The 25,411-nt window shown below is 42.2% G+C and overlaps 2 protein-coding genes across 4 annotated transcripts in view; one reads left to right on the plus strand and one right to left on the minus strand.

Annotated features, from left to right (window-relative positions):
• LOC139583739 (MAGUK p55 subfamily member 7-like) overlaps window positions 1–6,269 on the minus strand; it is a 268,462-nt gene extending 262,193 nt beyond the window's left edge. For all 3 annotated transcript variants that reach the window (XM_071415154.1, XM_071415152.1, XM_071415151.1), the window contains exon 1: window positions 6,076–6,269. The gene's annotated coding sequence lies outside the window, so the exon portion shown is untranslated. The remainder of the gene's footprint in view (window positions 1–6,075) is intronic.
• Window positions 6,270–10,684: 4,415 nt separating this feature from the next.
• The window catches only part of LOC139583740 (WW domain-containing adapter protein with coiled-coil-like), a 44,038-nt gene continuing 29,311 nt past the window's right edge, over window positions 10,685–25,411 (plus strand). The window contains exons 1-4 of the mRNA XM_071415155.1: window positions 10,685–10,987; window positions 11,160–11,193; window positions 11,916–12,108; window positions 21,757–21,851. Of these exons, the coding sequence (XP_071271256.1) occupies window positions 10,947–10,987; window positions 11,160–11,193; window positions 11,916–12,108; window positions 21,757–21,851 (363 nt within the window). The 5' untranslated portion in view covers window positions 10,685–10,946. The remainder of the gene's footprint in view (window positions 10,988–11,159; window positions 11,194–11,915; window positions 12,109–21,756; window positions 21,852–25,411) is intronic.

The following is a 25,411-nucleotide window of genomic DNA, read 5'->3' on the forward strand; positions in this document are numbered from 1 at the left end:
TAGTGACAACGTGCCTGGGGGGATAGAGGAGAAGCTTTATGGCTGGTAATCAAATGTGACCGCTGACTGTTGCTGGTGTCTGATGGCTGACATCTGCCTGGTGGACTCATACCAGCACAGCTCAGAACGCACCACGGTGATGGGTAACCCGACACTACACCGCCGGTCCAGAGGAGGAAACAGAAGCGCTGTCTGACCTAAGACCCTTACAAGGCAACCGAAGCTAACATTGACAGCAATTAATTCAAGAGAGAGAATTCCAGGACATTGTCGGATGGACGGATGGATGTCCCGAGAGCTTGTTTCCTCTAAACAGTGGCTGTGATGACTGCCTGGCTCCAATGACTTGTAGCACTGACACTAGGTCCCAAATGGCACCCTATTACCTATATAGTGCACAACATTAAGGGTTCTGGTCAAAAGTAGTGCACTATCAAGGGAATAGGGGGCCACTTGGGATGCAATGTAGTGTGTGCTGTGTACACTACAGGTACCTCCACATCCCTATGCATTCCTGGAGCGAGAAACAATAAACACACCAACATCTGACCCCTAAATAGATGCAGTAGAATACTTAAGCGTCCATTCACCTAAATATGTCATCACTCTGCAGTCATTTGGCATGTCCCTCCCTGTCCCTGGGTTACTGAACAAGCCAGAGGAGCTGCTGCCTGTCATCTGCAGTGAGTGTGTTGGCTGCGTCCCAAATGCCACCCTAATCTCTGTATAGTGCACTACTTTTGAACAGAGCCCTATGAAGAATAGGGTGCTGATGAGGCAGTACAGAAGCAGTTAGGAGGCCAGGACCTTTGTACAACCGTCTCACATGCCTTAGCTATTTACTTGTTTTCCCACATGTGAATGTGGAAATGCATGGCCTGCATTGCGGCATACAGTACAAGTATTCACTTACCGAACGTAGCCTAAATACCTGAACATTTTACCACCACGACCCTTTTGAAACGAGGTGTAGAATATAGTGATGGTGGAAACATCGATACCGTAGAGTATCGATTTTATGTGGATACTGTGACTATCGATTTGTAAAATAAATCAATAATAACATTTAATTGCTAGCAGTAGTGAGCTGTGGCCTACCTGCACCAAAACTCTGACATTTCTCTTTCTTCATTCTAAAATGGTGAGCCAACATGTTTTCAGCACTTTTATCTCAATGACTGATCAAAACATGTCAATTTTGTCCCTCTGCAGACATTTAGTGAGCAATATGTTTGGAACATCGAATCACAATAAAAACGCAGTTTTGAATCGCTATATATATATAAATCGCAATACATATCGGCACCTAAGTATTGTGATAATATCGTGTCGAGAGGTTCCTGCCAATTCCCAGCCCTAGCAGAAATAACTAGGCCTGCGCCTAAGGCTTGCTCCTGATAGGCATGCCTTATTTCCTAGAGACCAAGCCTACAGTATAAAGTCTTTCAAATTCTAACTTAGGCTGGGCTAACACAGATATCCCACTTCTCTCCCACAGAAATTCATAACCTGGCTTAAGTTTAATCAATAGCTCAGCAGGAAGCGTTTTTGTCTCCTTCAAAGTAGGCCTAGTGCATACAGCAGATGACTCGTGAGACTACGAGCTGACTGAGTGTAATTTGAGCATAGCACAAATAGCATTTCCAGACATCGCTCCCCCTCCCGAGAGACGCACCACTCCCGTCGCACGAGGAACAAAACCTGAGGAATGTAAGTTGTCGGGCCAGGGGTCTCTCAGACACAGGTTCATAGGACCAGGCCGCCCCACGCTGCCCCCTCCATCACTCCCCATCTGGAGCTGCTGACCCCACTCGGGCCTCCCCCTCCCCCCTCTGCTAGTTTCCAGCTGCTGGAGGGTAGGAACACATCAACACAACACACAAGACCAGGATGCAACATCCAGGTGAAATCCTTCAACTGACTGACCCCTGGAAGGAATCCTTCTAAAGAAACAATTCTCTCACTGTCTGGGGGAAGACTTCTTGCATTGTCAGTATACAAAGTTTAGGCTAGTTTTCTAATTCCAATAACAAAAGCTGCTCAACTCCATTACTATACAATTACAGTACTAGCTATGTAACAACACTGTTGTTAGAGTAATTATTACAGTGTTTCTACACACAGGTATAAGAGCAACCTGGGTGCATTTCAGTTGGTAACGTTAAAGCCAAGAAGTTAAAGTGAGCCAAGGGTGAAGCCCTTCTACAGTCACCGTCTGATCCCCTTTGAATTATACAGGAAGGGCATGCGGCGCCAAAGGAACATTGGAGACTAACTGGGATCCACAGGAATCGGGCCAGGCTTTAGCTTTCTAGCCATGGGATGAAGACAAGAGGAGGGTGATCTGAGCAGCTCCAGTCAGACCACAGCCCTGCCATCATCCCCTGTTTTGGCCTAGTCCTCACCCCCTGAAGCAGACCACATTATGAAGGCTAGGCCTGATCATTGGTTGTATCCGATGTACATGTGCAGGATAGACTACTCATGACAAGACCCGCGGAATTTCAAATAGGGTTAGTTGGATTCTAAAGCTAAAAATAACATGACAGGTGATAGCAAAGTTAAATCAAACTGACTTGTTGAATTTAAGTTTTTCCTCTGTTTTCATTGATGTATTTCAATCACCGAAAAGTATAGCCAAATGGGTAGCCCAGTCTCCCACCGTAGCCCCTCCACTGTGTGAGTGAGAGGTGTAGCCCAGTCTCCCACCGTAGCCCCTCCCCTGTGTGAGTGAGAGGTGTAGCCCAGTCTCCCACCGTAGCCCCTCCCCTGTGTGAGTGAGAGGTGTAGCCCAGTCTCCCACCGTAGCCCCTCCCCTGTGTGAGTGAGAGGTGTAGCCCAGTCTCCCACCGTAGCCCCTCCCCTGTGTGAGTGAGAGGTGTAGCCCAGTCTCCCACCGTAGCCCCTCCCCTGTGTGAGTGAGAGGTGTAGCCCAGTCTCCCACCGTAGCCCCTCCCCTGTGTGAGTGAGAGGTGTAGCCCAGTCTCCCACCGTAGCCCCTCCCCTGTGTGAGTGAGAGGTGTAGCCCAGTCTCCCACCGTAGCCCCTCCCCTGTGTGAGTGAGAGGTGTAGCCCAGTCTCCCACCGTAGCCCCTCCCCTGTGTGAGTGAGAGGTGTAGCCCAGTCTCCCACCGTAGCCCCTCCCCTGTGTGAGTGAGAGGTGTAGCCCAGTCTCCCACCGTAGCCCCTCCCCTGTGTGAGTGAGAGGTGTAGCCCAGTCTCCCCACCGTAGCCACTCCCCTGTGTGAGTGAGAGGTGTAGCCCAGTCTCCCACCGTAGCCCCTCCCCTGTGTGAGTGAGAGGTGTAGGGTGCAGACAGCTGTGTGAATGAATGACAGATACTTCTCTCCTCAGACAGCTAACATAAAATGCCCAGATTTACAGCAGAGGAGCTGAGGAGTAAACACTTGGCGACCAGTTTAACAGCCAAGGCCAGGGAGTTTCCAGCTGAACTGTACGAGGATGGAGGAGTACTATTCTGCAGTCTATCAGCATTTAATCGACTACATATGACGTCTGCGGTGGAGCACCTGAGGTCATTCCGACAGAAAAATAGGAGGGCTAGTGGACCAGGTAAACATTCTGACGCTTTAGCTAGCTACAGATATATTAACTAGCTAGTAGGTTTGTTCTAGTTAGCTAATATCTCTTCTTGACACCAAAGTGACGTGGTGGAGCTATCAAAACAAGTGAGAAGTTAGGAGGGGGGGGGGGGCAAGTTCTCCACATTTCTGAAGAAACACTGCAACCAGGGAGGGCCTATCCCAGCGCCATCCCATCTGCGTACAGAGTACCTTCCAGAGCTCTATTCACAATATGAACAGGACAGCAAAGATGCTGTACAGGGAAAGGACATTTATATTGATGAGACGACCGATGCATTTGGAAGATGTGCACTCGCCCTCCAGTCAGTGGGTGAGTGACCGGTTGTAGCAGAATTGTCTTTCTTGGATAAAATCAACTTTACCACTGTGTCCCAAGCTGTCATCTCCTGTGTCAACAACAGTGGGGTTGACTTTAGCAATGTGTAGGCTTTTGTAAGCGACTCAGCTAGCTACATGAAGAAGGCTTGGAGTACCTGACTTCAACACGACCTTATTAGAAACGGCCAAGTGTGTCCAGGACCTTTGAGCTGCTGAGGGAACACAAGGCCCAGCTGAAAGCCCAGACAGTGCTCATTGTGGAGCATAGCATGGAGATAGTGGCTAACCTGACAAAGCTGGAGGAGACCTCTGTGCCAACAGCCCACAACATCGCCAGCAAGCTGGAGGACCTGCAAATGCAGTTTGAGTATGGCAGAACAGCTTGGGCTGAGGACTGGTGCCCTCATACAACTGAGCTAATGGGGCAGCTTCCAGAGGAAGACAGGCTCTCCTGCACTGAGTTGTTCCAGTCTGCCATGGCAGCATGCTCAATCAAGCTGCAGACTGTGCTGGAGAAACCTTTCCCTGTTCACGTCACTAACTGTTCTAGATCCAGCCCAGGTGGTAGGACCAAGGACATTAAGGACTATGTCCATGCCATCCCTGCTCTGAGCCAGGTGTCTGCAGAGGAGTGGCACAGATACATGGGCATCAACAAGGCAGACTCTATGGAGCTGAGTGCAGTGGACTGGTGGGCAGCTAGGCAGGACAGGATGCCAGCCTTAGCTCACATTGCAGTGATACATATTTTTTAAATGTTGTTGATTGCAAAGTATAATAGCATTGAGCACTAAAAAGCATGTCAGTCACATACACACCCACCAACTCTACAACTCTTTCTGTGATTTGGTTTGAAGCAATTTGATAATAGTTCATTAATGGAACGAAGGGACAGAATTGTTAATCTAATCGATTTGGTATTTATGTAATTATAGATGGATTCAATGTATTTGTATTTATATGCCTTTGCACTTTGTTGATGATGCTCTATTTATTTATCTATCATATATATTTTTCCATAAGAAAACACTTAATAATATAAATAATATAAAGGTTGAGTTTATTTTTGACTGAGCTTTAGTAGAAGGATAACCATGGGTTCATTGTCATTTAATACACAGAATTAAGCATTTCTTTACATAAAACCATGTTCCCAATGTTATTAAATAATGTTACTACACTAGAGGCCAAAAAAAACTATCCGCAGATTGTCAGCAGAAATCGCCACAGAAAATATAAAAAATCCCCGCAGCTTCCGTTTGCTCATGACCCCGAACCCACACCAGGTCAGACCCCCACCCAATCACGCCGTCTGTCCCCTGACTAAAATTATATAAAAACACTATTATTACACTTTACAACTTAATGTAAAGTGTTATCCATGAACCCAATACTGTACAAACAGACACTGACATACTTTTATTTGCCTGACCTAAATACATGTGCAAATACTGGTGGTGTTTACATTTCGAACACCTGCTGTCACCCAGAACGGATGCAGGTGACATGATCTACATTGCCATATTTGCCTAATATACCAGAGACATAACCCACTAAATACTTTTGTCATCATCTACCAATAATACAACGAACAGAGCAAATGCAATCTGTAACTAGAATCCTAACGATTCGAGTCATTTTACTATCAACATCGCGACTTGCTCCGACTTGAACTTGCTTGGTTGAGAGCGAGCCGAGCTATATTGTTGAAGGAACTAGCTCGCTAGTTAGCTTTACTACTATATAAATAAAGATAAGGATCTAGCTACCATAACATGTATTGTTTCGTTTGTTTAAGTCCTTATTCCAGACACGGAAAATGCCCCAAAATAAGTAGAGGTTAGCTTGAAAATACTGACTACTTGCCTCGCGCTGTCAGTGACAAGCTCCGTTTCAAAACACTTGGCTCGAGCTCAAGAAAGGGCTCCGTATTCCTTCGCAACCGCGCTTGCTAGCTAGCGATGGCTAACTTTTCCTTTCGGAAAGTACAGCAAAATTCTCACATATTTCAGATATACATCTAGTTAAGAGATGTGAGCGCATGTAAAACACAACGTAGCTAATTTCTTAACTAATGTTAACTTTGCTATGAGAGCAGCTTGCAAGTTTCTTTCCCACGCAACATGGAATCGTCAAATACAATATTACTCACTCAAGCTTCGTTGCGTTGGTGCAAATTTGCTCACACAGAGGTTGGCACTTCACAAGATCACTTCGGGATAGAAACTCCTTTGCAGCCAGCCTTACTTGATCTTTAAATTCTAGACGGAGACTTTCTGCCTGTTTCAATATCTCATCCTTGTTCTTTCTCTGTCTGGGACGCGAGCCTTCCACAAAGAAACGCCCAGTGCCGTCCTCATTCGTATTCCCGTTTTGGGCGTTGCCAGTTGTTCATCTGCACATTTTTATTGGTTCTCTCAAGTTATCAATCACCCGCCAATGCCTGCTTCTCTTGCTACATTGTTCGAATAAGAGAAAAAGTACAGTATTCAGACTAAGTCAATAATACTGTATCTCATTTGGATATTCGCCATGTTAACACTAAGGTATACTTCAAATTATTTATAAAGGCTTTATAAGTAAATTATAAAGTATACATTTAGATTATCTAATACCCCTATATCAAATATTATCGTTTTTATCATAAAAATGTACTTACTTATTCTAATCTGTGCTGTGTGTAAGCAGAGTTTGTTTAACAGTATTATGATGATGCTTAAAACAGGGGTTCCCAAACTTTTTGTGCCCACAACCCCATTTTGAAATCTGAAAATTATCGTGAACCCACCCATGTGAAAACAATTATGCAGCCTAATTAATAGCCAACGTTTACTTTTTTTATGTCAGTCAATTGAAAAACATTCTAACAGTATTTCTGACTGTCTTCTCAACTCACCATCACATACTTTTAATGTGTCAACAGTCAATTGCAAATTGTCTGACATTATGTCTCTTATCTCGCCACCACTAATTGCCTGATGCAAGTCATTGTCCGAGAGTATCAAAGTCAGCGGGCGTGGTCTACAGTACGCACCCCATCTCTGCTTTCACATCCAACCTGGATCGATATATGGTTTTAATGCAGACGAGAGCACTGAATCCAGCTTCACATAGATACAGTATGAGCTAGCGAAGGGTAGCCTACCATGAGTTTTATGGTGCTTTCAAGACATCTGGATACTCGGAAAAATACAAGGTCAAATCATGACGTCAGTGATCTTTAGGTTGGAAAGTCTGAGCTCTAGAATGAGGCCCGATTTCTCGAGTTGAATTCCGAGTTGGGTGACCGTTCAAAACAATTGTTTTCCAGTCGGAGCTCGTTTCCTTCCGAGTTTATCAGTTTTCTTGAACGCTCGAAAGTCGGCGATTTCCCCGTTCCGTGTTCCCAGGGGGTTGAACGCGGCATTAGTGCTCAGATGGAGACGGCAGGATATTTAATCAATTTGAGCCCCTTTGGGCTGCTCTCCGCCCGGTGATAGATGGAGCCCCATCTGTGGAAAAGGCCACCATTCGATCCCATATAGAATATGTTTTTCGTCAGTATAGCCTAGCAGCACACTGAACATCCTATATGCCGTTTCATGCTCGGGAATCGTGGGACAGAACAATATGTCCTCGTGAATAGCATCCCCGACATGTAGTCTATAGCAAACAAAGTCAATGCATATGCATCTCGACCCTCACAGCTAAAGTCCATTTGGAGAGGTTTAAACTGGGGAGTTTGAGTCGTTCAGGACTAGTTTCCGCTTGATTGCTCGCAATAGCATATCTTATTCGTAACAGTGTTATATGACAAAGGTATTGATATGAGTTTCTGTGACTCTGCCTCCCCACACATTGTTTTCACCATATCAAATGCGGCCGGTAATATCAGTCTGCAGTAGTGTATGGTTTCATTGCGAAGCGGACCTAGCCATTCACTGTGGGAATGATTCAAGTGCAACGGTCAAGTGCGACCTTTTCCCATGATCTAAGAGAACTCTGGTTGAATTTGATCTTTTAGATTTGAGATACAAAGACGATATAATATATCTATATATTTTGGTATACAGTATATATATAGAACATCCAGAAGAAAAAACTAGATTTATATATAGATATATGTCGTTACAATATATATATATATATATGTGTGTGTAATATTTTTTTTCTTCTGGATTTTCTAAATTCTCCCACTACCCCATTTTTTATATCAGGTGACCCCACATGGTGTTGTGACCCCTAGTTTGGGAACAGCTGACTAAAAATGAAGGCAAATTGTGGGCATGCTAATTCAAGCTCAAGCTTAGTACTGCCCACTATTTGTATACAGTCGATTGGCACTACTAGCCAGCAGTGGTGTAAAGTAATTAAGTAAAAATACTTTAGAGTACCACTTAAGTAGTTTTTGGGGGTATCTGTACTTTACTATCTATATTTTTGACAACTTTTCATTTTACTTCACTACATTCCTAAAGAAAATAATGTACTTTTTATTACAGTACATTATTCCTAACACCCAAAAGTACTTTTTGAATGCTTAGCAGGACAGGAAAATTGTCAAATTCACACACTTATCAAGAGAGCATCCCTGGTCATCCCTACTACCTCTGTTCTGGCAGACTCACTAAACACAAATTCTTCATTTGTAAATTATGTCTGCGTGTTGGAGTGTGTTCTCCTGGCTATCCTGAAATAAATGTAAAAAGTTGAATTGTACCTTCTGGTTTGCTTAATATAAGGACTTTGAAATGATTTATACCTTTACTTTCACTTTTGATACTTAAGTATATTTGATCAATTATATTTACTTTTGATACTTACATATATTTAAAACCAAATCGTTTTAAACTTGTACTCAAGTAGTATTTTACTGGGTGACTTTCACTTTTACTTGAGTCATTTTTTATTAAGATATCTTTACTTTTACTCAAGTGTGACAATTGGTAACTTTTTCCACTACTACTAACCAGGCATCATGGACAAGAGGAATGATATCCGGCTTTTTGCTCTCTGAAATGTTCTGTAGATTTATTAGGAAATATGAGAAGAATGAGTCGTTTTGCTTTGCTTGATTTAGGCTTCTTCCTGTTCTATATCTCTGTTATTGGTTTGTTTTAACATGCCCAAGCTAAAGGTTATAAGTGAGACTTGCACATACCTGCCCCCTGAAGAATTTAGCCTTTCAGGATTGGCTGGCCTTACTACTTCAAGCTATTTATGTATTGCTTATACATACATGTATGGAATGTATATGCTGCATCTTTAAATCCCTGGCTGCAATAAAATGCTATTGGGGTGTTTATGACATGCCAGGGTAGGGTGTGGCTCAATCTCAGTGCAGAGAAGCACCAATCTTAGGCAACAAGTGTTATTTTCAGATGTACCATAAGAAAAGTTGATCTATGGTGCCCCCTGGTGTTTTTTTTAATACAGACCACGTGGATTGTTAGTCAGTTCGGGCACTTACAAGTAGGCCTAGGCCTAAATACTCCTAATTTTCAATGGTCAAATAAAGATAAAATACAGAAGTCGTTTTCAATATCCCTGCTAGCCTACTATCCTGTATTAATTTGGAAGGAGAGGAGCACTATGTGATATTTGATTATTCAAATCAAAGGTCTAGGCCAATTGTAGCCTTCAAGCGCTAGCATTAGAGTACATGAATGGGAAAGCCCCATTTAAACAGTCAAAGGGGAATATAAAAAACAAGCTACCTTTATTAATTAAAGGCTTGAAATTTAGATTTGCTTTTTTGAAACAGGTTTACAGTAAAACACATTGACACGAGTACACTAATGGCTTCTAACTCTTTACTTTCACTGGATGGCTCAATCACTTCCTAAAGTGCTACAGTGCTTTTACAGACTTATTTGTTGCTGACCGAGTCCACAACTGACCAGAAACAGTACCAAAGAAAACCTGCTTTGTTATTTTTTTCCCAAACAAAACTGTAGGGTGATTTCAATAAACTACTTGGTCCCCCACAGACTCCCTCTACAAACACAAACTAGCCTATTTATTTGTATGTAATTGCTTCTTCTATTAACCTTTTCAATCATTAAAGTGTAATGATGCAACATTGTGTAGAAATGTTTTCACTCCTGTTAAATGTATGCTGATTGTCTTAACCAACAAAGCATTAAGCATTGCATGAGTCTACAATCAGCTTGTTCTAGAAATTAATCAACAAAGAGAGCTCCATACTGTGCCCTCCTGACCCATAGTCGAAATGCATTGTGCACCAAAGTGCTGATGCACATAGATTTTTTTGTCCATGCTCTCTCTTCATTCTGACCATGCTAACAATATGTAAATGACCTTGTTCTGGACCTGGGGACTGTGAAAAGACCCCTGGTAGCATGTCTGGTGGGGTAAGTGTGTGTGTCAGTGCTGTGTGTAAGTTGACTATGCAAACAATTTGGAATTTACAACACATTAATGTTTCTTATAAAAACAAGAAGTGACGCAGTCAGTCTTTCCTTAACTCTTAGCCAAGAAATACCGGCATGCATATTCTTAATATTAAGAAGAAGTACAGTACACAACATACTGTACAATAGATCACAATATTTGTCAATTCACTTCCACAAATATCTACCAAGTGTCACAAGATATCCACAATCGAAAAAGGGAGAATCTGTTTTAAGTAGATACTCGAATTACTAGACATCAACTCCTTTGAAAGAGTGTATTTGTGACCAAAAGTGACAAAGTACAGGTAGCTAATATTTTTTTTGCCGATGTTATTTAATCGGCAACCGGATGATGGCGGCCGAGTTTAGCCCCACAGTTTCCCGGATGTAGTGGTGGGAGGGAAGCGGGTGGTTTGCAGCCTGAGCTTCGCTTTTTGGTAGATAGGGGCAGTTGGTGTTTGCGAGTGGGAGATGGATCGTGAGCCCTCTTCTGATTAGCGAAGCCGAAGAGCTCCTCAAAATAATCAGAACTATTGAAATAATAGACGAGAACGGGTTGCTGAAACAAAAAGAAAACATAACTTAGTCCAACTTTCACATCCACTCCACACACAATAACACGGCATTGATGGTAATGTATGCAAGGAAACAACCGAGACTCAGCGATGGGTAAATAGCTCCTAACCTTACTTCTATTCAGAATTTCCTTCTTAGCTTTGACAATCCGCCATTTTTATTGAAACCAAAATAAGTAGACACTTATGGCAGATATTCAGCTGTTGCAGACTATTGTACAGTTTTTTTTACATTCATCTTTACAACCTGTTTCTTTATTTTTTAGGTGCAACGACCGAAGGGATTCACAGCCCTACCAGGTACTTGTTAATGTTAGCTAGCAACAAATAAGATTAAAATGGATACTCTAGTGCAGGCTTCCTGAACACTACAGGCCTCAGTGCGGAAAATAAATCGAAAAGTAGTCACTTTCCTTTGAATTTGAACAAAAAAAGAATACTCTTTTTGTTTTCATAATTATGACCGGCAGATCGAACTTTGCCTTATGAACACATTTACTAGCGAGTTTTATTGGAGTTCAGTTAGCCTGTTAGCTAACGTTAGCTGGAATTCCGGCCTATTCGTAATATGTCACAGCTCGCGCGATGTAAGAATCAGAAGTATGTAAACAACGTTCAGTTACCAATTTGTACAGCCATATAAATGATTTTTTCTGTGCAATGGAATAATTATACCTAGTTATGTCAAGACAGACAGCACTTAAACTACCATGGATCTATTGATTTAAAAATGTGTCGTTTAACCCAGCATTTAGTTTATTCTTAAATGCGCAGGGTTTAGTCTATTTCCAATGCCCATCCATGGAGCCATTATAATAGCGTGTGACGTACTACAGGCACAGCTGATTTAAATACAAGATTAAGTCACGACTTTATGGATTTTGCAAGACACACACTTTTTATTGGCAATGATATTTGTGCACATTATTTATAGATTCTGCTCGAGCCGTTCTAATCGAGCATTGCTCTGAACAGATTGCAGTTCCAGAATCTAACGTTATTGATGTCTTTGGTGTTTTCAGACGCTCAAATACTCGTCGAAGAGTCACCCCGGTGGTGATCATCGCCATGACAAGATGCGAGACACCGCAGATGCCACTCCTCCATGTAAAATGTATCGGCGATCTGACAGTCCTGACAACAAACACATCGATAACACGGGGCATGGCAGGGCAAAGGCAGTCCACACGCACCGGGCCAGAGAGAGGGATGGAGGTGAGAAATACGTCTAAAACGATCTTGATCAAAACAAACCATCTATTTGAAGTAGCTAACCACCAGTGTCTGACTTAATTTCTCCCTTGGCTAATTTTACTGCTGATTTGTCTGCAGCCTTAAAATGTTAAACTGAATGACATAGCCTACACCTATTCAGAAATACTGCACTGTTGCTAAAACAACAACAGTAGACCTACTTTCTCTCATTAGGTTGCATTTCTGGATCTGAAGCTCAAGGCAACAGTTATGACTTACTTGTAAGACTGAGAAGTAGTGTTTGGTCACATGCCATAAATTGATCTTTAATAGTTTGGTGTGGTTCATTTGGCAACCATTGTTGTGATTCTAGTAGGCAGATAGCAAGCCACATTTCTTAAACGGTTTAATGACACAGTTATTTACCTGTTGCATTGTCAAACATTAGTTGAATGATACTTACTATCTAGGATAGGGAAGACGAGATAATGTTCTGAGTGCTGTGGTGAAACTAGACAGTCAAGTCATGAAAGCTAGTTGGCTAACGCCAACTCAGTAAAGTGCATCTCCTTGAATTAGCGCTTCAGTTTGCAAATACACAATATTAGATGAATAGTTCTGTCAACTGTTTGCTTATATTTTGATTAATTCAGGTAGCCTCTGTAAACATTTCCCTAACTAACCACTAGTCTTTAATTGTAATATTATTTTGCGAATAGTATTCAAACACACCAACTTTGGATACTTGGCAGTGACATAACAGCATTATAGTGTGCAACCTTCATTTCCCATTGTTATACTTCTTCTGGTTTGCATCTGGTTAACTCTAGCTGTGCATCATTCTTTTATACAACTTCCGATTATTTAGGCTAATTTACAGGTACTGTGTTAGCCTATTTCTTGGCTTCGGTCATTTTATCCAAAATGTCCGCTCTCTCCCCCTAACCTGACTGGAAATCGATCGCTGTTTGGCTTCTTCACCCACAATGAGAATGGCTTAACCTAATGAGACATGTACGAACAGTGAAAGACCAGTGTATAGATTATATCACTTCATCAATATCTGGTACGGGTCTAACGTTTCAACAAACCCATGGTTTGGTACATTTTGGGGTCACGTTTCGGTACAGCAGGAAAATGAAATTTCCAACAGCTACTTTGGTAGATTTTTAAGAAAATACAAAGTGTTGTTATTCCTGATTCCATATATGATCATGAGTCATATAATGCCTGATGAGAGCACAATCAGGAATAACAACACTTTGTATTTTCTTAAAAATGAATAAAAACACACGATTACTCAACAACAATAAAATAAAGTGCAATATGCGTGTGAAATCAATACATAAACATGGCTCAGACATTGTGTAGGCATATGCTATAATGTTTTCTTACGAAGATACAAATATGCACACTTGTGTGACTCTCATAAAGGGGCCGTGTCTGTAGCACGGGACTTGTCATTTCCCACTCAGGGTAATGTGATGGGCTGTCACTGTTAAGTAGCACTCTGCAGTCCATCTGCAGTAAGCGCAGTGCAGGGTGCATTGGCCAATTAATTGACAACTTCAGCTTTAGCTTGCTTATATAGAGCGGGTACTACCTGTTTGCTGAAATGGTTGTGAGAGGACGAAGTTTGTAACGTGGCTCGAGCACTTTCACGAGGTGCTGAAACCCCCTATTCTTCTCAACCACGAGAACGGGCGCATATCCACAGCTGGAAACATACCTATCGCTCTTGTTATTTCCTGGTCAGAATCGGCTGCGTGAATGCAGAGGGGTGAAGTTGTTTTTTTGCCTTTCAGTCTTGCTCCAGTGGTAGGAGTACTGGGTAGATGTCGGCGTAAGTGTGTCAACATGTTTGAGGTGTTGGCAGCTGCATAGGCTATTTTCGTTGAGAAGTGGCGACATACTCTGTCCATCACCGTTGAAACCAAAATGTTCCGAAATTTGAGATTTTAAACGATGATGGAGAATCCTCCTGGTTTATTGTACCCGTCACTCGCTATAGAACAGAACTTGTTCCCGGCCGTGCCTCACAAAAGGACAGTTTGAAATGCTATAGTTTTAACTATGCTGAACAAAAATGTAAACGCAACAATTTCAACGATTTTAATGAGTTACAGTTCGTATAAGGAAATCAGTCAATTGAAATCAATTCATTGGACCCTAATCTGGACCGTAATCTGGATTTCACATGTTTGGGCAGGGGCGCAGCCATGGGTGCCCACCCACTGGGGAGCCAGGCCTAGGCAATCAGAATAAGTTTTTCCCCACAAAAGGGCTTTATTACAGACAGAAATACTCCTCAGTTTCATCAGCTGTCCGGGTGGCTGGTCTCAGACTATCCCGCAGGTGAAGAAGCTGGATGTGGAAATCCTGGGCTGGTGTGGTTACACGTGGTTGTGAGGCTGGTTGGACGTACTGCCAAATTCTTTAAATGACGTTGAAGGTGTCTTATGGTAGAGAAATGAACATTTAATTCTCTGGAAACTGCCCTGGTGGGTATTCCTGCAGTCAGCATGCCAATTGCGTGCTCCCTCAACTGTGGTATTGTGTTGTGAAGCAACGGCACATTTTAGTGGTCTTTTATTGTCCCCAGCACAATGTGCATCTGTGTAATGAACATGCTGTTTAATCATCTTATTGATACGCCACACCTGTCAGGTGGATGGATAATTTTGGCAAAGGAGAAATGCTCACTAACAGGGATATAAACAAATTTGTGCACAACATTTGAGAAAAAAGCTTTTTGTGCGCATGGAACATTATTGGGATCTTTTATTTCAGCTTACGAAACATGGGGCCAGCGCTTCACGTTGTCTTTTTATATTTTTGTATAGTTTAACTAGCCTGGAATGATTTACTCAAGAGGCCTATAGGCCTAGTGTTTTTGTATTGTAAATATGTTGGGGTTTCATAGTGTGGGACCGTACCAAGGTCCCTGTACCTAATTGTTCGGTACAAATACGTGTACCTTTACACCCCTAATATCTAGCTGAACATATCTGTGGCTCATGGGCTATATGTAACAGTGGCAACGGCTGCGTTTACACAGGCAGCCCAAATCTGATATTTTGTTCATTAATTCGTCTTTTGACTAATCAGATCAGCATTGAAATGTATCTGATTTGAAACTAGCTGATTTATTATTGGTCAAAAAAAAACTCATTAGTGGGACAGCTATCAAAATTTCCCTGCCCTGTAAACGCAGCCAAAGGGACATCTGGGCCCGTATTCAACAAACGTGTCAGAGGTCTAGGATCAGGTCCCTCCTGTCCATGTAATCTTAGTCATTATGGTCTAAAAGGCAAAACTGCAGCACTCCCACTCTGAGACACTATGAATACAGGCCCTGAATTGAGTTCCCCTATGATAAGTCTGTGCATACACTGTAAATACTACACTGAAAAAAAAGCCTGCCTAATTACATATGATCAAATGTATGACAGAGTGAACTCAACGTTGTATTTCATCTAGGTAAAACATGCCTCTGATATACAAGCTCAGCCTATGATTGCGATAACAATTTTTTTATGGGGAGTTAAATCTTAAGTGCTAGGAAATGGCAGTACATTTAATTAATCAATTTGCTTTCGGTTTGACATGTTAGTTAAATGATACATACTTTCTTAACTTTTACTGCCTCAGAAACCCGGATCCGGGAGCACCCCCCACCCCCCACACACTGATTAGCATAGATAGCATAGCTTCAGAAGTAGATAGTAGCATCTAAATATCATTAAATCACAAGTCCAAGACACCAGATGAAAGATACAGATCTTGTGAATAAAGCCACCATTTCAGATTTTTAAAATGTTTTACAGGGAAGACAAAATATGTAAATCTATTAGCTAAACACGTTAGCAAAATACACCACTATTCTAACTCCATCAGTTTCTTACTCCTTCAGGTGCTATCACCAATTCGGCTCAACTAAGATATTGATAGCCAATAACCTATAAAAAAAACCATCAGATGACAGTCTGATAACATATTCATGGTATAGGATAGTTTTTGTTAGAAAAAAGTGCATATTTCAGGTAGAAATCACAGTTTACAATTGCACCGACCATCACAAATCCACTAGAATTACTAGATAGAGCAACGTGTATGACCAATTTACTCATCATAAAACATTTCATAAAAATAGACAAAGCATAGCAATGGAAAGACCCAGTTCTTGTGATTTCAGACCATATTTCAGATTTTCTAAGCGTTTTTCAGCGAAAACACAATAAATCGATAAGTTAGCATACTACATGTTCCAACGTTACCAGAGCATCGATTCCAGCCAAAGAGCGCTATAACGTAACCACCGCCAAAAGATATTAATTTTTTCACTAACCTTCTCAGAATTCTTCCGATGACACTCCTGTAACATCATTTTACAACATACATATACAGTTTGTTCGAAAAGGTGCATATTTAGCCATACAAAACCGTGGTTACACAATGAAAATACTAGGAAATCAAGCCTCAATATGTCTGACGTCATCTATCAGAGTGATCTAGTTTAATTAAAAGCTAATCATATACTTGACTAAAAAATACAGGGTTGACAGGAATCGAAAGACAAATTAGTTCTTAATGCAACCGCTGATTTACATTTTTTAAATTATCCTTACTTTTCAATACAGGGTTGGCCAAGTGAAGCTATACCAAACAAAATGGCGATGTATGCGTTTAAAATATTTCGACAGAAACACGGTTTATCATATTAAATATTGCTTACTTTGAGCTGATCTTCCATCATATTCTTGGGCAATGTATCCTTTCTATGTTATAAACGTCTTTTGGTCGATAGATGTCCTCTGTCCTTCGAAATGTCCATCACCAACAACCGACACCCTAAAGCGTGTCCAAACTTTCAGAGTGCACGACAAAGAAATTCCTCAAAATCGCACTAAACGGATATAAATTGATATAAAACGGTTAAAATTCACTACATTATGATGTTTTTAACAACTATAACGACTGAAAACATGACCGGAGAAATACTGCTGGTTAGAAAACGATTTGGAACGAGGCAGGTCCGATGGCCTTCACGCTTGAGGCGCACGTTGAGAAAGAGGGGTCTCTGTACATTTTTGTCATTTATAATGGCTGTGAACGTCCCATAGACTTCATTGAAAACGTGATGACGTACAGACACCCAGAGGAAGACGTAGGTAGTGTCGGTTTCTTCATAGCATTCACTGTGGCCTTATAAACAGACCCCAGATCAGAGGTAAAAATTTCTGAAATCTGAACCCTGTCATGAAAAGTGCTGTAGAAATTGTTCTGTACCACTCAGAGACAAAATTTCAACTCCTATAGAAACTATAGACTGTTTTCTATCCAATAATAACAATAATATGCATATTGTACGATCAAGAATTGAGTACGAGGCAGTTTAATTTGGAAATGTAAAAAAAAAAATAATGCTAACAGCTCCCCCTATTGACAAAAGGTTAACCCCCTTTTCCAGCAGTCTTTCACTGTTGGTAGGCGCTAACTAACATTCATCCCATACTATAGGCCCTATATGTTGTAGCCAACTCTTCGATCATTCTTCAACATACCATATGAGGAACAAAATAAGAGATGGCCACAGCAACTAGGCCTACTGCATGGGACGAGGCTCAGAGTTAAGGACCAGGGCTCTGTTCTGATACTGTTCTGATACTTTTAAAATGCAGAAATCCTTGAAGAAGTCACTCTGACATGCCGTGATTGTTCATCCACCTCCATCCTCATCCACATCCACCTCTGGCCTGCTCGCCTCCCTACCTCTGAGGAAGTACAGCTCCCGCTCAGCCCAGTCAAAACTGTTCGCTGCTCTGGCACCCCAATGGTGGAACAAACTCCCCCACGACGCCAGGTCAGCGGAGTCAATCACCACCTTCCGGAAACACCTGAAACACCACCTCTTTAAGGAATACCTAGGATAGGATAAAGTAATCCTTCTAACCCCCCCCCTCCCCCCCCCTTAAAAGAGTTAGATGCACTATTGTAAAGTGGTTGTTCCACTGGATATCATAAGGTGAATGCACCAACTTGTAAGTCGCTCTGGATAAGAGCGTCTGCTAAATGACTTAAATGTAAATGTAAATTGTTGAAAGCAATGCAATGGCGAGCTTTCTAAAATCTATCTAGTAATGTAAGATCAATGATTACTTGAAGGAAGGAAAAATGCCTGTTTTGAAAGTTGCCAAAGTTGGTCGACTAGACGTTGACAGCTACTTATTACCCCATAGTCTTTCATGCACAGTGACCACAAACTAAGCCTCAATGTTCTGGTTTTCACGTCAGTCACGAGGCTTTAGGACCTTTTATGCACAGTGGCACCAACTTCTCCTGCCCGTTTGTCAGTCTTCTAACCTAGAGATCTGCATTATTTCTATAAAAGTTTGATTATCATAACATTTACGCTTGCAAGAAAATAAGTGTGAGTCATTTATGTGATAATGTCTTAATTGATTTAATTTGTTGGCTGTTGAAACATCTTTAGATAAAGCATACCTCCATACCCAACCATATTTATTATTAAATGTCTGCTGCAGATACTGCTGGCTGCACAGAGCTGTCACAGCTAGTAGTTATTCATGGCAATGGCTGGCATTTTGGTTCCCATAGATATGAGTGTTTGACACCTCTACTTCCCCCACCTGTTTCGTTCAGGGATGCCCTGTCATATGGGCCCTGGTGGTCAAAAGCAGTACACTATAGCCACGGTTCCATTGTCACTTTGAAGTCTACTCAGGTTGGGCTGGCCTTGGTGGGCTAGCTCCGATTGTTTCCACTGCCTCCAGAAATCAGAAATTAGGTCATCTTGCTTGAGCCTATATGTGACTGCAGCTGGCTTTGCTAATGTTTGCTAGCTAGCAAGATGTTGAGGAATTGAATTCACCCTCACCATGCAGTAACTAACATTATCCCATACTCCTGCCAGTGCCAGCCAGACTTGGAGCCATGTACTAGCTTGCTGACGTTAGCTAAATGGTTAGCGTCGTTGTTGGCGTAACAGGCTAGCTATGTAGCTTAATCTTGCTTGTCATGGCATTGGCTATTCGCTGCTAGCTAACCAAGCAAACCAGATGACAGGTTTGATATGATGTAGCTAGCTAGCTTTCAATACGACCTGGCCAGCTAAAATTCCTACTAGCTCACGTTAGCTCGCTAGCTTGTTTCAACTCTGATTTGTTATCATTTGAGGGATGACTGTTATCATAAGTTTATTGTGTAGTGCAAAAATGGATGACGGATCCAGGTATGGTGTTAATTTGTGTCATGTCTGACTACTGCAGTACTGTTTGTCCATGTGCTAACTAACAGAAACAATCCCAGACAAGCTAGCCAGTCGTTTACAGCATCCAGCAGTGATCAGCTTGGTGGTTGCGTAGTAACGGCGTCACCAGCCCGAATTCTAATCGAGCTTGCACCAGTTGTGAAACTGGGCTGTGCTGTCCCGGGTTTCCTCGACCCAAACAGTTCTGCTTTTGATGGCGCTATTTCTGCCTCTAATGATGCATTTCCATACAGGATTTGCCCCAGTGTTTTACTAAAAAGGCACAGACTTTACTTTTTCCATCTACGCGGGCAGGCACCTGTGTCTCACTGGGAAAAGGATCAGGCGGATCTACTCTCTCTTGGCACCAAAGCCAGGCCACTGGTACTTTTCAGCCAGCGTTTACATAACAATGTCTAACTGTGAACTTTAACACCTTCTCACAAAGCAACTGTTTTGAATATGTAGAGATTGTTGATTCTGGTCTTCCCTGTCAGCCCTAGCTCTGGAAACACAATTTCCCTAATATAACATGAGGGTATACAGTCCAGTAAAAAGTTGGGACACACCCACTTTTTTCTACATTGTATAATAATAGTAGAGACATCAAAATTATGAAATGACACACATGGAATCATGTAGTAACCAAAAAAGTGTTAAACAAATCCAAATATATTTTAGATTCTTCTTGATGACGGCTTTGCACACTCTTGGCATTCTCTCAACCAGCTTCACCTGGAATGCTTTTCCAACAGTCTTGGAGGAGTTCCCACATATGCTGTGCACTTGTTGGCTGCTTGTCCTTCACTCTGCAGTCCAAATCATGCCAAATCATCTCAATTGGGTTGAGGTTGGTTGATTGTGGAGGCCAGGTCATCTGATGCAGCATTCCATCACTCTCCTTCTTGGTCAAATAGCCCTTACACAGCCTAGAGGTGTGTTGGGTCATTGTCCTGTTGAAAAATAAATTATAGTCCCACTAGGCGCAACCCAGATGGGATGGTGTATCGCTATAGAATGCTGTGGTAGCCATGCTGGTTAAGTGTGCCTTGAATTCTAAATTAATCACAGACAGTGTCACCAGCAAAGCACCACCACCTCCATGCTTCACAGTGGGAACCACACATGCAGAGATCATCCATTCACCTACTCTGTGTCTCACAAAGACACGGCAGGTGGAACCAAAAATCTCACATTTGGTCTCATAAGATCAGAGGACATATTTCCACCGGTCTAATGTCCATTGCTCGTGTTTCTTGGCCCAAGCAAGTCTCTTCTTATTATTGGTGTCCTTTAGTAGTGGTTGCAGCAATTCGACCATGAATGCCTGATTCACGTAGTCTCCTCTGAACAGTTGATGTGTCTGCTACTTGAACTCTGTGAAGCAGAGGCTGGTAACTCTAATGAACTTCTCCTCTGCAGTAGAGGTAATTCTGGATCTTCCTTTCCTGTGGCGGTCCTCATGAGATCCAGTTCCATCATAGCGCTTGATGGTTTTTGCGACTGCACTTGAAGGAACTTTAAAAGTTCTTGAAATTGTCCTGATTGACTGACTTTTATGTCTTACAGTAATGATGGACTGTCTTTATCTTTGTTTATTTGAGCTGTTCTTGCCATAATATGGACTTAGTTTTTTACCAAATAGGGCTATCTTCTGTATACCATCCCTACCTTGTCACAACACAACTGATTGGCTCAAATGCGTTAAGAAGGAAATAAATTCCACAAATAAACTTGTAACAAGGCACACCTGTTAATTGAAATACATTCCAGGTGACTACCTCATGAAGCTGGTTGAGAGAATGCCAAGAGTGTGCAAAGCTGTCAAAGGCAAAGTGTGGCTACTTTGAAGAATCTCAAATATAAAAAATATTTTGATTTGTTCAACACTTTTTTTGGTTACTACATGATTCCATATGTGTTATTTCATTGTTTTGATGCCTTCACTATTATTCTACAATGTAGAAAAAAGTAAAATAAAGAAAAACTCATGATTGAGTAGGTGTCCATACTTTTGACTGGGGTCTTAAACGGGTAGATCGCGAGCTACCAGTAGCTCGCTACCAGTAGCTTGTCTGTCTGATGGTAGTTGGATGCCCGTATCAGGGCTCCCGAGGTACGGAGTGGTCTAAGGCACTGCATCTCAACGCTAGAGGTGTCACTGCAGACCCTGGTTCAGTTCCAGGCTGTATCACAACCGGCCGTTATTGTAAGTCCCATAAGTTAGGCTACTAGGTTAGTTAGGCTACCATTTATCTTGATTGGATTTTCAATTACACAGAATTGGACAAATGACAAAGGACTGTCGTTATTGTTCCATATCTAGCAATATGATAGTATAATAACAATGTTGCCTATTGGTTGAATTAAAAACCATCTACCTTTTTGTTCTTTTCTAGGGACGAGTTATTCTCCACAGGAAAATTCACACAACCACAGCACACATCATAGCAGCTCCAATTCACATTCGAACCCCAGCAAGACATCAGACGCAGTAAGTACAGTACCCGCTTACCACCTCTCTGTGTTGTCATGTCATGGTATGTCATGGTGGGCTGGGCCAAGTCCCTATCTCTCCTTTCCCCAGGAGTGTGCAATTGTTTACTTCACTGCATGGATTTGAAATGATTGCTTTAAGAGATATGGTGTAAACGCCCTCTAGCACATGCCTATACCACTTCAATGATTTGAAATGTGTGGGGGTGTGTACAAGTGCACACTTCAGGAGTAAGGAGAGACTATTGTGATGAACCCCTAGTGATTGACGTATTTAGCACATTGAAGAGGTTCAGACAGTCTGTCTCTGGGTGGGAACAGCTACACTCCAGAGACTGGACCAAGACCTTGTCCTGTATGTGGGTCTTTCTATAAATAATGGGTCCAATGTGTGACATTGGATCCACATTTAAAAATGGTTTGAAACTAAAATAAATATGATTTTTATTCAGTTCCACATGTGAACTAAAAGGAATATATACCAATTGGCCCATAACTCCACATATACAACAACTCCACATATACAACAACATAGACCTAGGACTATATAGCCTTTAAGCAGGGTTCATACAGATATTGGCAACTGTCAAACGCTCCCTAAAACACTTCAGCGAGCGGGCCTTTCTAATCGACCTGGCCCGGGTATCCTGGAAGGATATTGACCTCATCCCGTCAGTAGAGGATGCCTGGTTGCTCTTTAAAAAGAAATTTCCTCACCATCTTAAATAAGCATGCCCCATTCAGAAAATGTAGAACTAAGAACTGATATAGCCTGTGGTTCACCCCAGACTTGACTGCCCTTGACCAGCACAAAAACTTCCTGTGGCGTACTGCATTAGCATCGAATAGCCCCCGCGATATGCAACTTTTCGGGGAAGTTAGGAACCAAATACAGTCAGTTAGGAAAGTTAAGGCTTTTTCAAAAGAAATTTGCATCCTGTGGCACTAATTCCAAAAAGACACTAATGTCCATAGAGAATAAAAGCACCTCCTCCCAGCTGCCCACTGCACTGAGGCTAGGAAACACTGTCACCACCGATGAATCCAAGATAATCGAGAATTTCAATAAGCATTTTTCTACGGCTGGCCATGCTTTCCACCTGGCTACTCCTACCCCGGCCAACATCTCAGCACCCCCTGCAGCAACTTGCCCCCCCCGCTTCTCCTTCACCCAAATCCAGACAGCTGATGTTCTGAAAGAGCTGCAAAATCTGGACCCGTACAAATCAGCTGGGCAAGACAATCTGGACCCTCTTTCTAAAATGATCCGCCAACATTTTTGCAACCCCCATTACTTGCCTGTTCAACATCTCTTTCGTATCGTCTGAGATCCCCAAAGATTGGAAAGCGGTCGCGGTCATCCCCCTCTTCAAAGGGGGAGACACTCTAGACCCAAACTGCTACAGACCTATATCCATCCTGCCTTGCCTTTTCTAAAATCTTCGTAAGCCAAGTTAAACAGATCACCGACCATTTATAATCCCACCGTACCTTCTCCACTATGTAATCTGGTTTCTGAGCTGGTCATGGGTGCTCCTCAGCCACGCTCAAGGTCCTAAACGATATCATAACCGCCATCAATAAAAGACAGTACTGTTCAGCCGTCTTCATCAACTTGGCCAAGGCTTTCGACTCTGTCAATCACAGCATTCTTATCGGCAGACTCAATAGCCTTGGCTTCTCAAATGACTGCCTCGCCTGGTACACCAACTACTTCTCCGACAGAGTTCAGTGTGTCAAATCGGAGGGCTTGTTTGTCTTGACCTCTGGCAGTCTCTATGGGGGTGCCACAGGGTTCAATTCTTGGGCCGGCTCTTTTCTCTGTATATATCAATGATGTCTCTCTTGCTGCTTGTGATTCTCTGATCCACCTCTACGCAGACGACACAGTTCTGTATACATCAGGACCTTCTTTGGACACTGTGCTAACAAACGTCCAAACAAGCTTCAATGCCATACAACACTCCTTCCGTAGCCTCCAACTGCTTTTAAATGCTAGTAAAACTAAGTGCATGCTCTTCAAACGATTGCTGCCTGCACCCTGCCGCCCAACTAGCATCACTACTCTGAACGGTTTGGACTTAGAATATGTGGACAATTACAAATACCTAGGTGTCTGGTTAGACTGTGAACTCTCCTTCCAGACTCACATGAAGCATCTCCAATCCAAAATTAAATATAGAATCGGCTTCCTATTTCGCAACAAAGCTTCCTTCACTCATGCTGCTAAACATACCCTCGTAAAACTGACTATCCTACCGATCTTTGACTTTGGCGATGTCATTTACAAAATAGCCTTCAACCCTCTACTCAGAAAATTGGATGCAGTCTATCACAGTGCCATCTGTTTTGTCACCAAAGCCCCATATACTACCCACCACCGTGACCTGTATGCTCTCGTTGGCTGGCCCTCACTATATATTCGTCGCCAAACCCACTGTCTCCAGGTCATCTATAAGTCTTTGCTGGGTAAAGCTCCGCCTTATCTCAGCTCACTGGTCACCATAGCAGCACCCACCCGTAGCACTTGCTCCAGCAGGTATATTTCACTGGTCATCCCCAAAGCCAACACTTCCTTTGGCTGCCTTTCCTTCCAGTTCTCTGCTGCCAATGACTGGAACTAATTGCAAAAATCACTGAAGCTGGAGACTTATCTCCCCCTCACTAACTTTAAGCGTCAGCTGTCAGAGCAGCTTACCACTGTGCCTGTATACAGCCCATCTGTAAATAGCACACCCAACTACTTCATCCCCATATTGTTACTTGTCCTCTTGCTCTTTTGCACCCCAGTATCTCTACTTGCACATCATCATCTGCACATCTATCACTCCAGTGTTAATGCTAAATTGTAATTACTTCGCCATTATGGCCTATTTATTGCCTTACCTCCCTACTCTTCTACATTTGCACACACTGTATATAGATTTTTCTATTGTGTTATTGACTGTGCGTTTGTTTATTCCATGTGTAACTCTTTTGTCGCACTGCTTTGCTTTCTTGGCCAGGTCGCAGTTGTAAATAAGAACTTGTTCTCAACTGGCCTACCTGGTTAAATAAAGGTGAAAAAAAAAAAAAATGCATGCACGCTTAATACATCCATAAATAGCTGTAGAATTAATATCACCATTTTTGAATCTCGCCATCGCTGGTTTTGTAATGAGAAGCACACCAAAAACCAGGTTCCTTTTGTAATGGAAGGATTTGTATGGAAAGCCAATGTGAAGCCAGCATTAATGTTGTCGTCCTCATAATAGCCGCAAATGGTTTTACCGCAAGCGTGGCGCAAGACCCTTCAACTGAAGAGGCGGGAAACAAACTAAGGTGGCCACATCTCACAAAATGGATAAAAACTGAAATTGCGGATAGTTATAAGGCCGCAAGGTAACTTTATAATTTGGCTACATAATTACAAAGACTTTTCATACACCAAATTGAGGAAATATTAGATTTTCCAGATACAGGCCTATTCCAATAGACTACATGAAGGTCTGAGCTCCAAGTTCAAGTAGGCTACGTCAAGCCCCTTGTATTGTTTTACAATTGCAGGTGTAACATGGA

This window comes from Salvelinus alpinus, chromosome 8, assembly GCF_045679555.1.
Source record: "Salvelinus alpinus chromosome 8, SLU_Salpinus.1, whole genome shotgun sequence".
Classification (NCBI taxonomy): domain Eukaryota; kingdom Metazoa; phylum Chordata; class Actinopteri; order Salmoniformes; family Salmonidae; genus Salvelinus; species Salvelinus alpinus.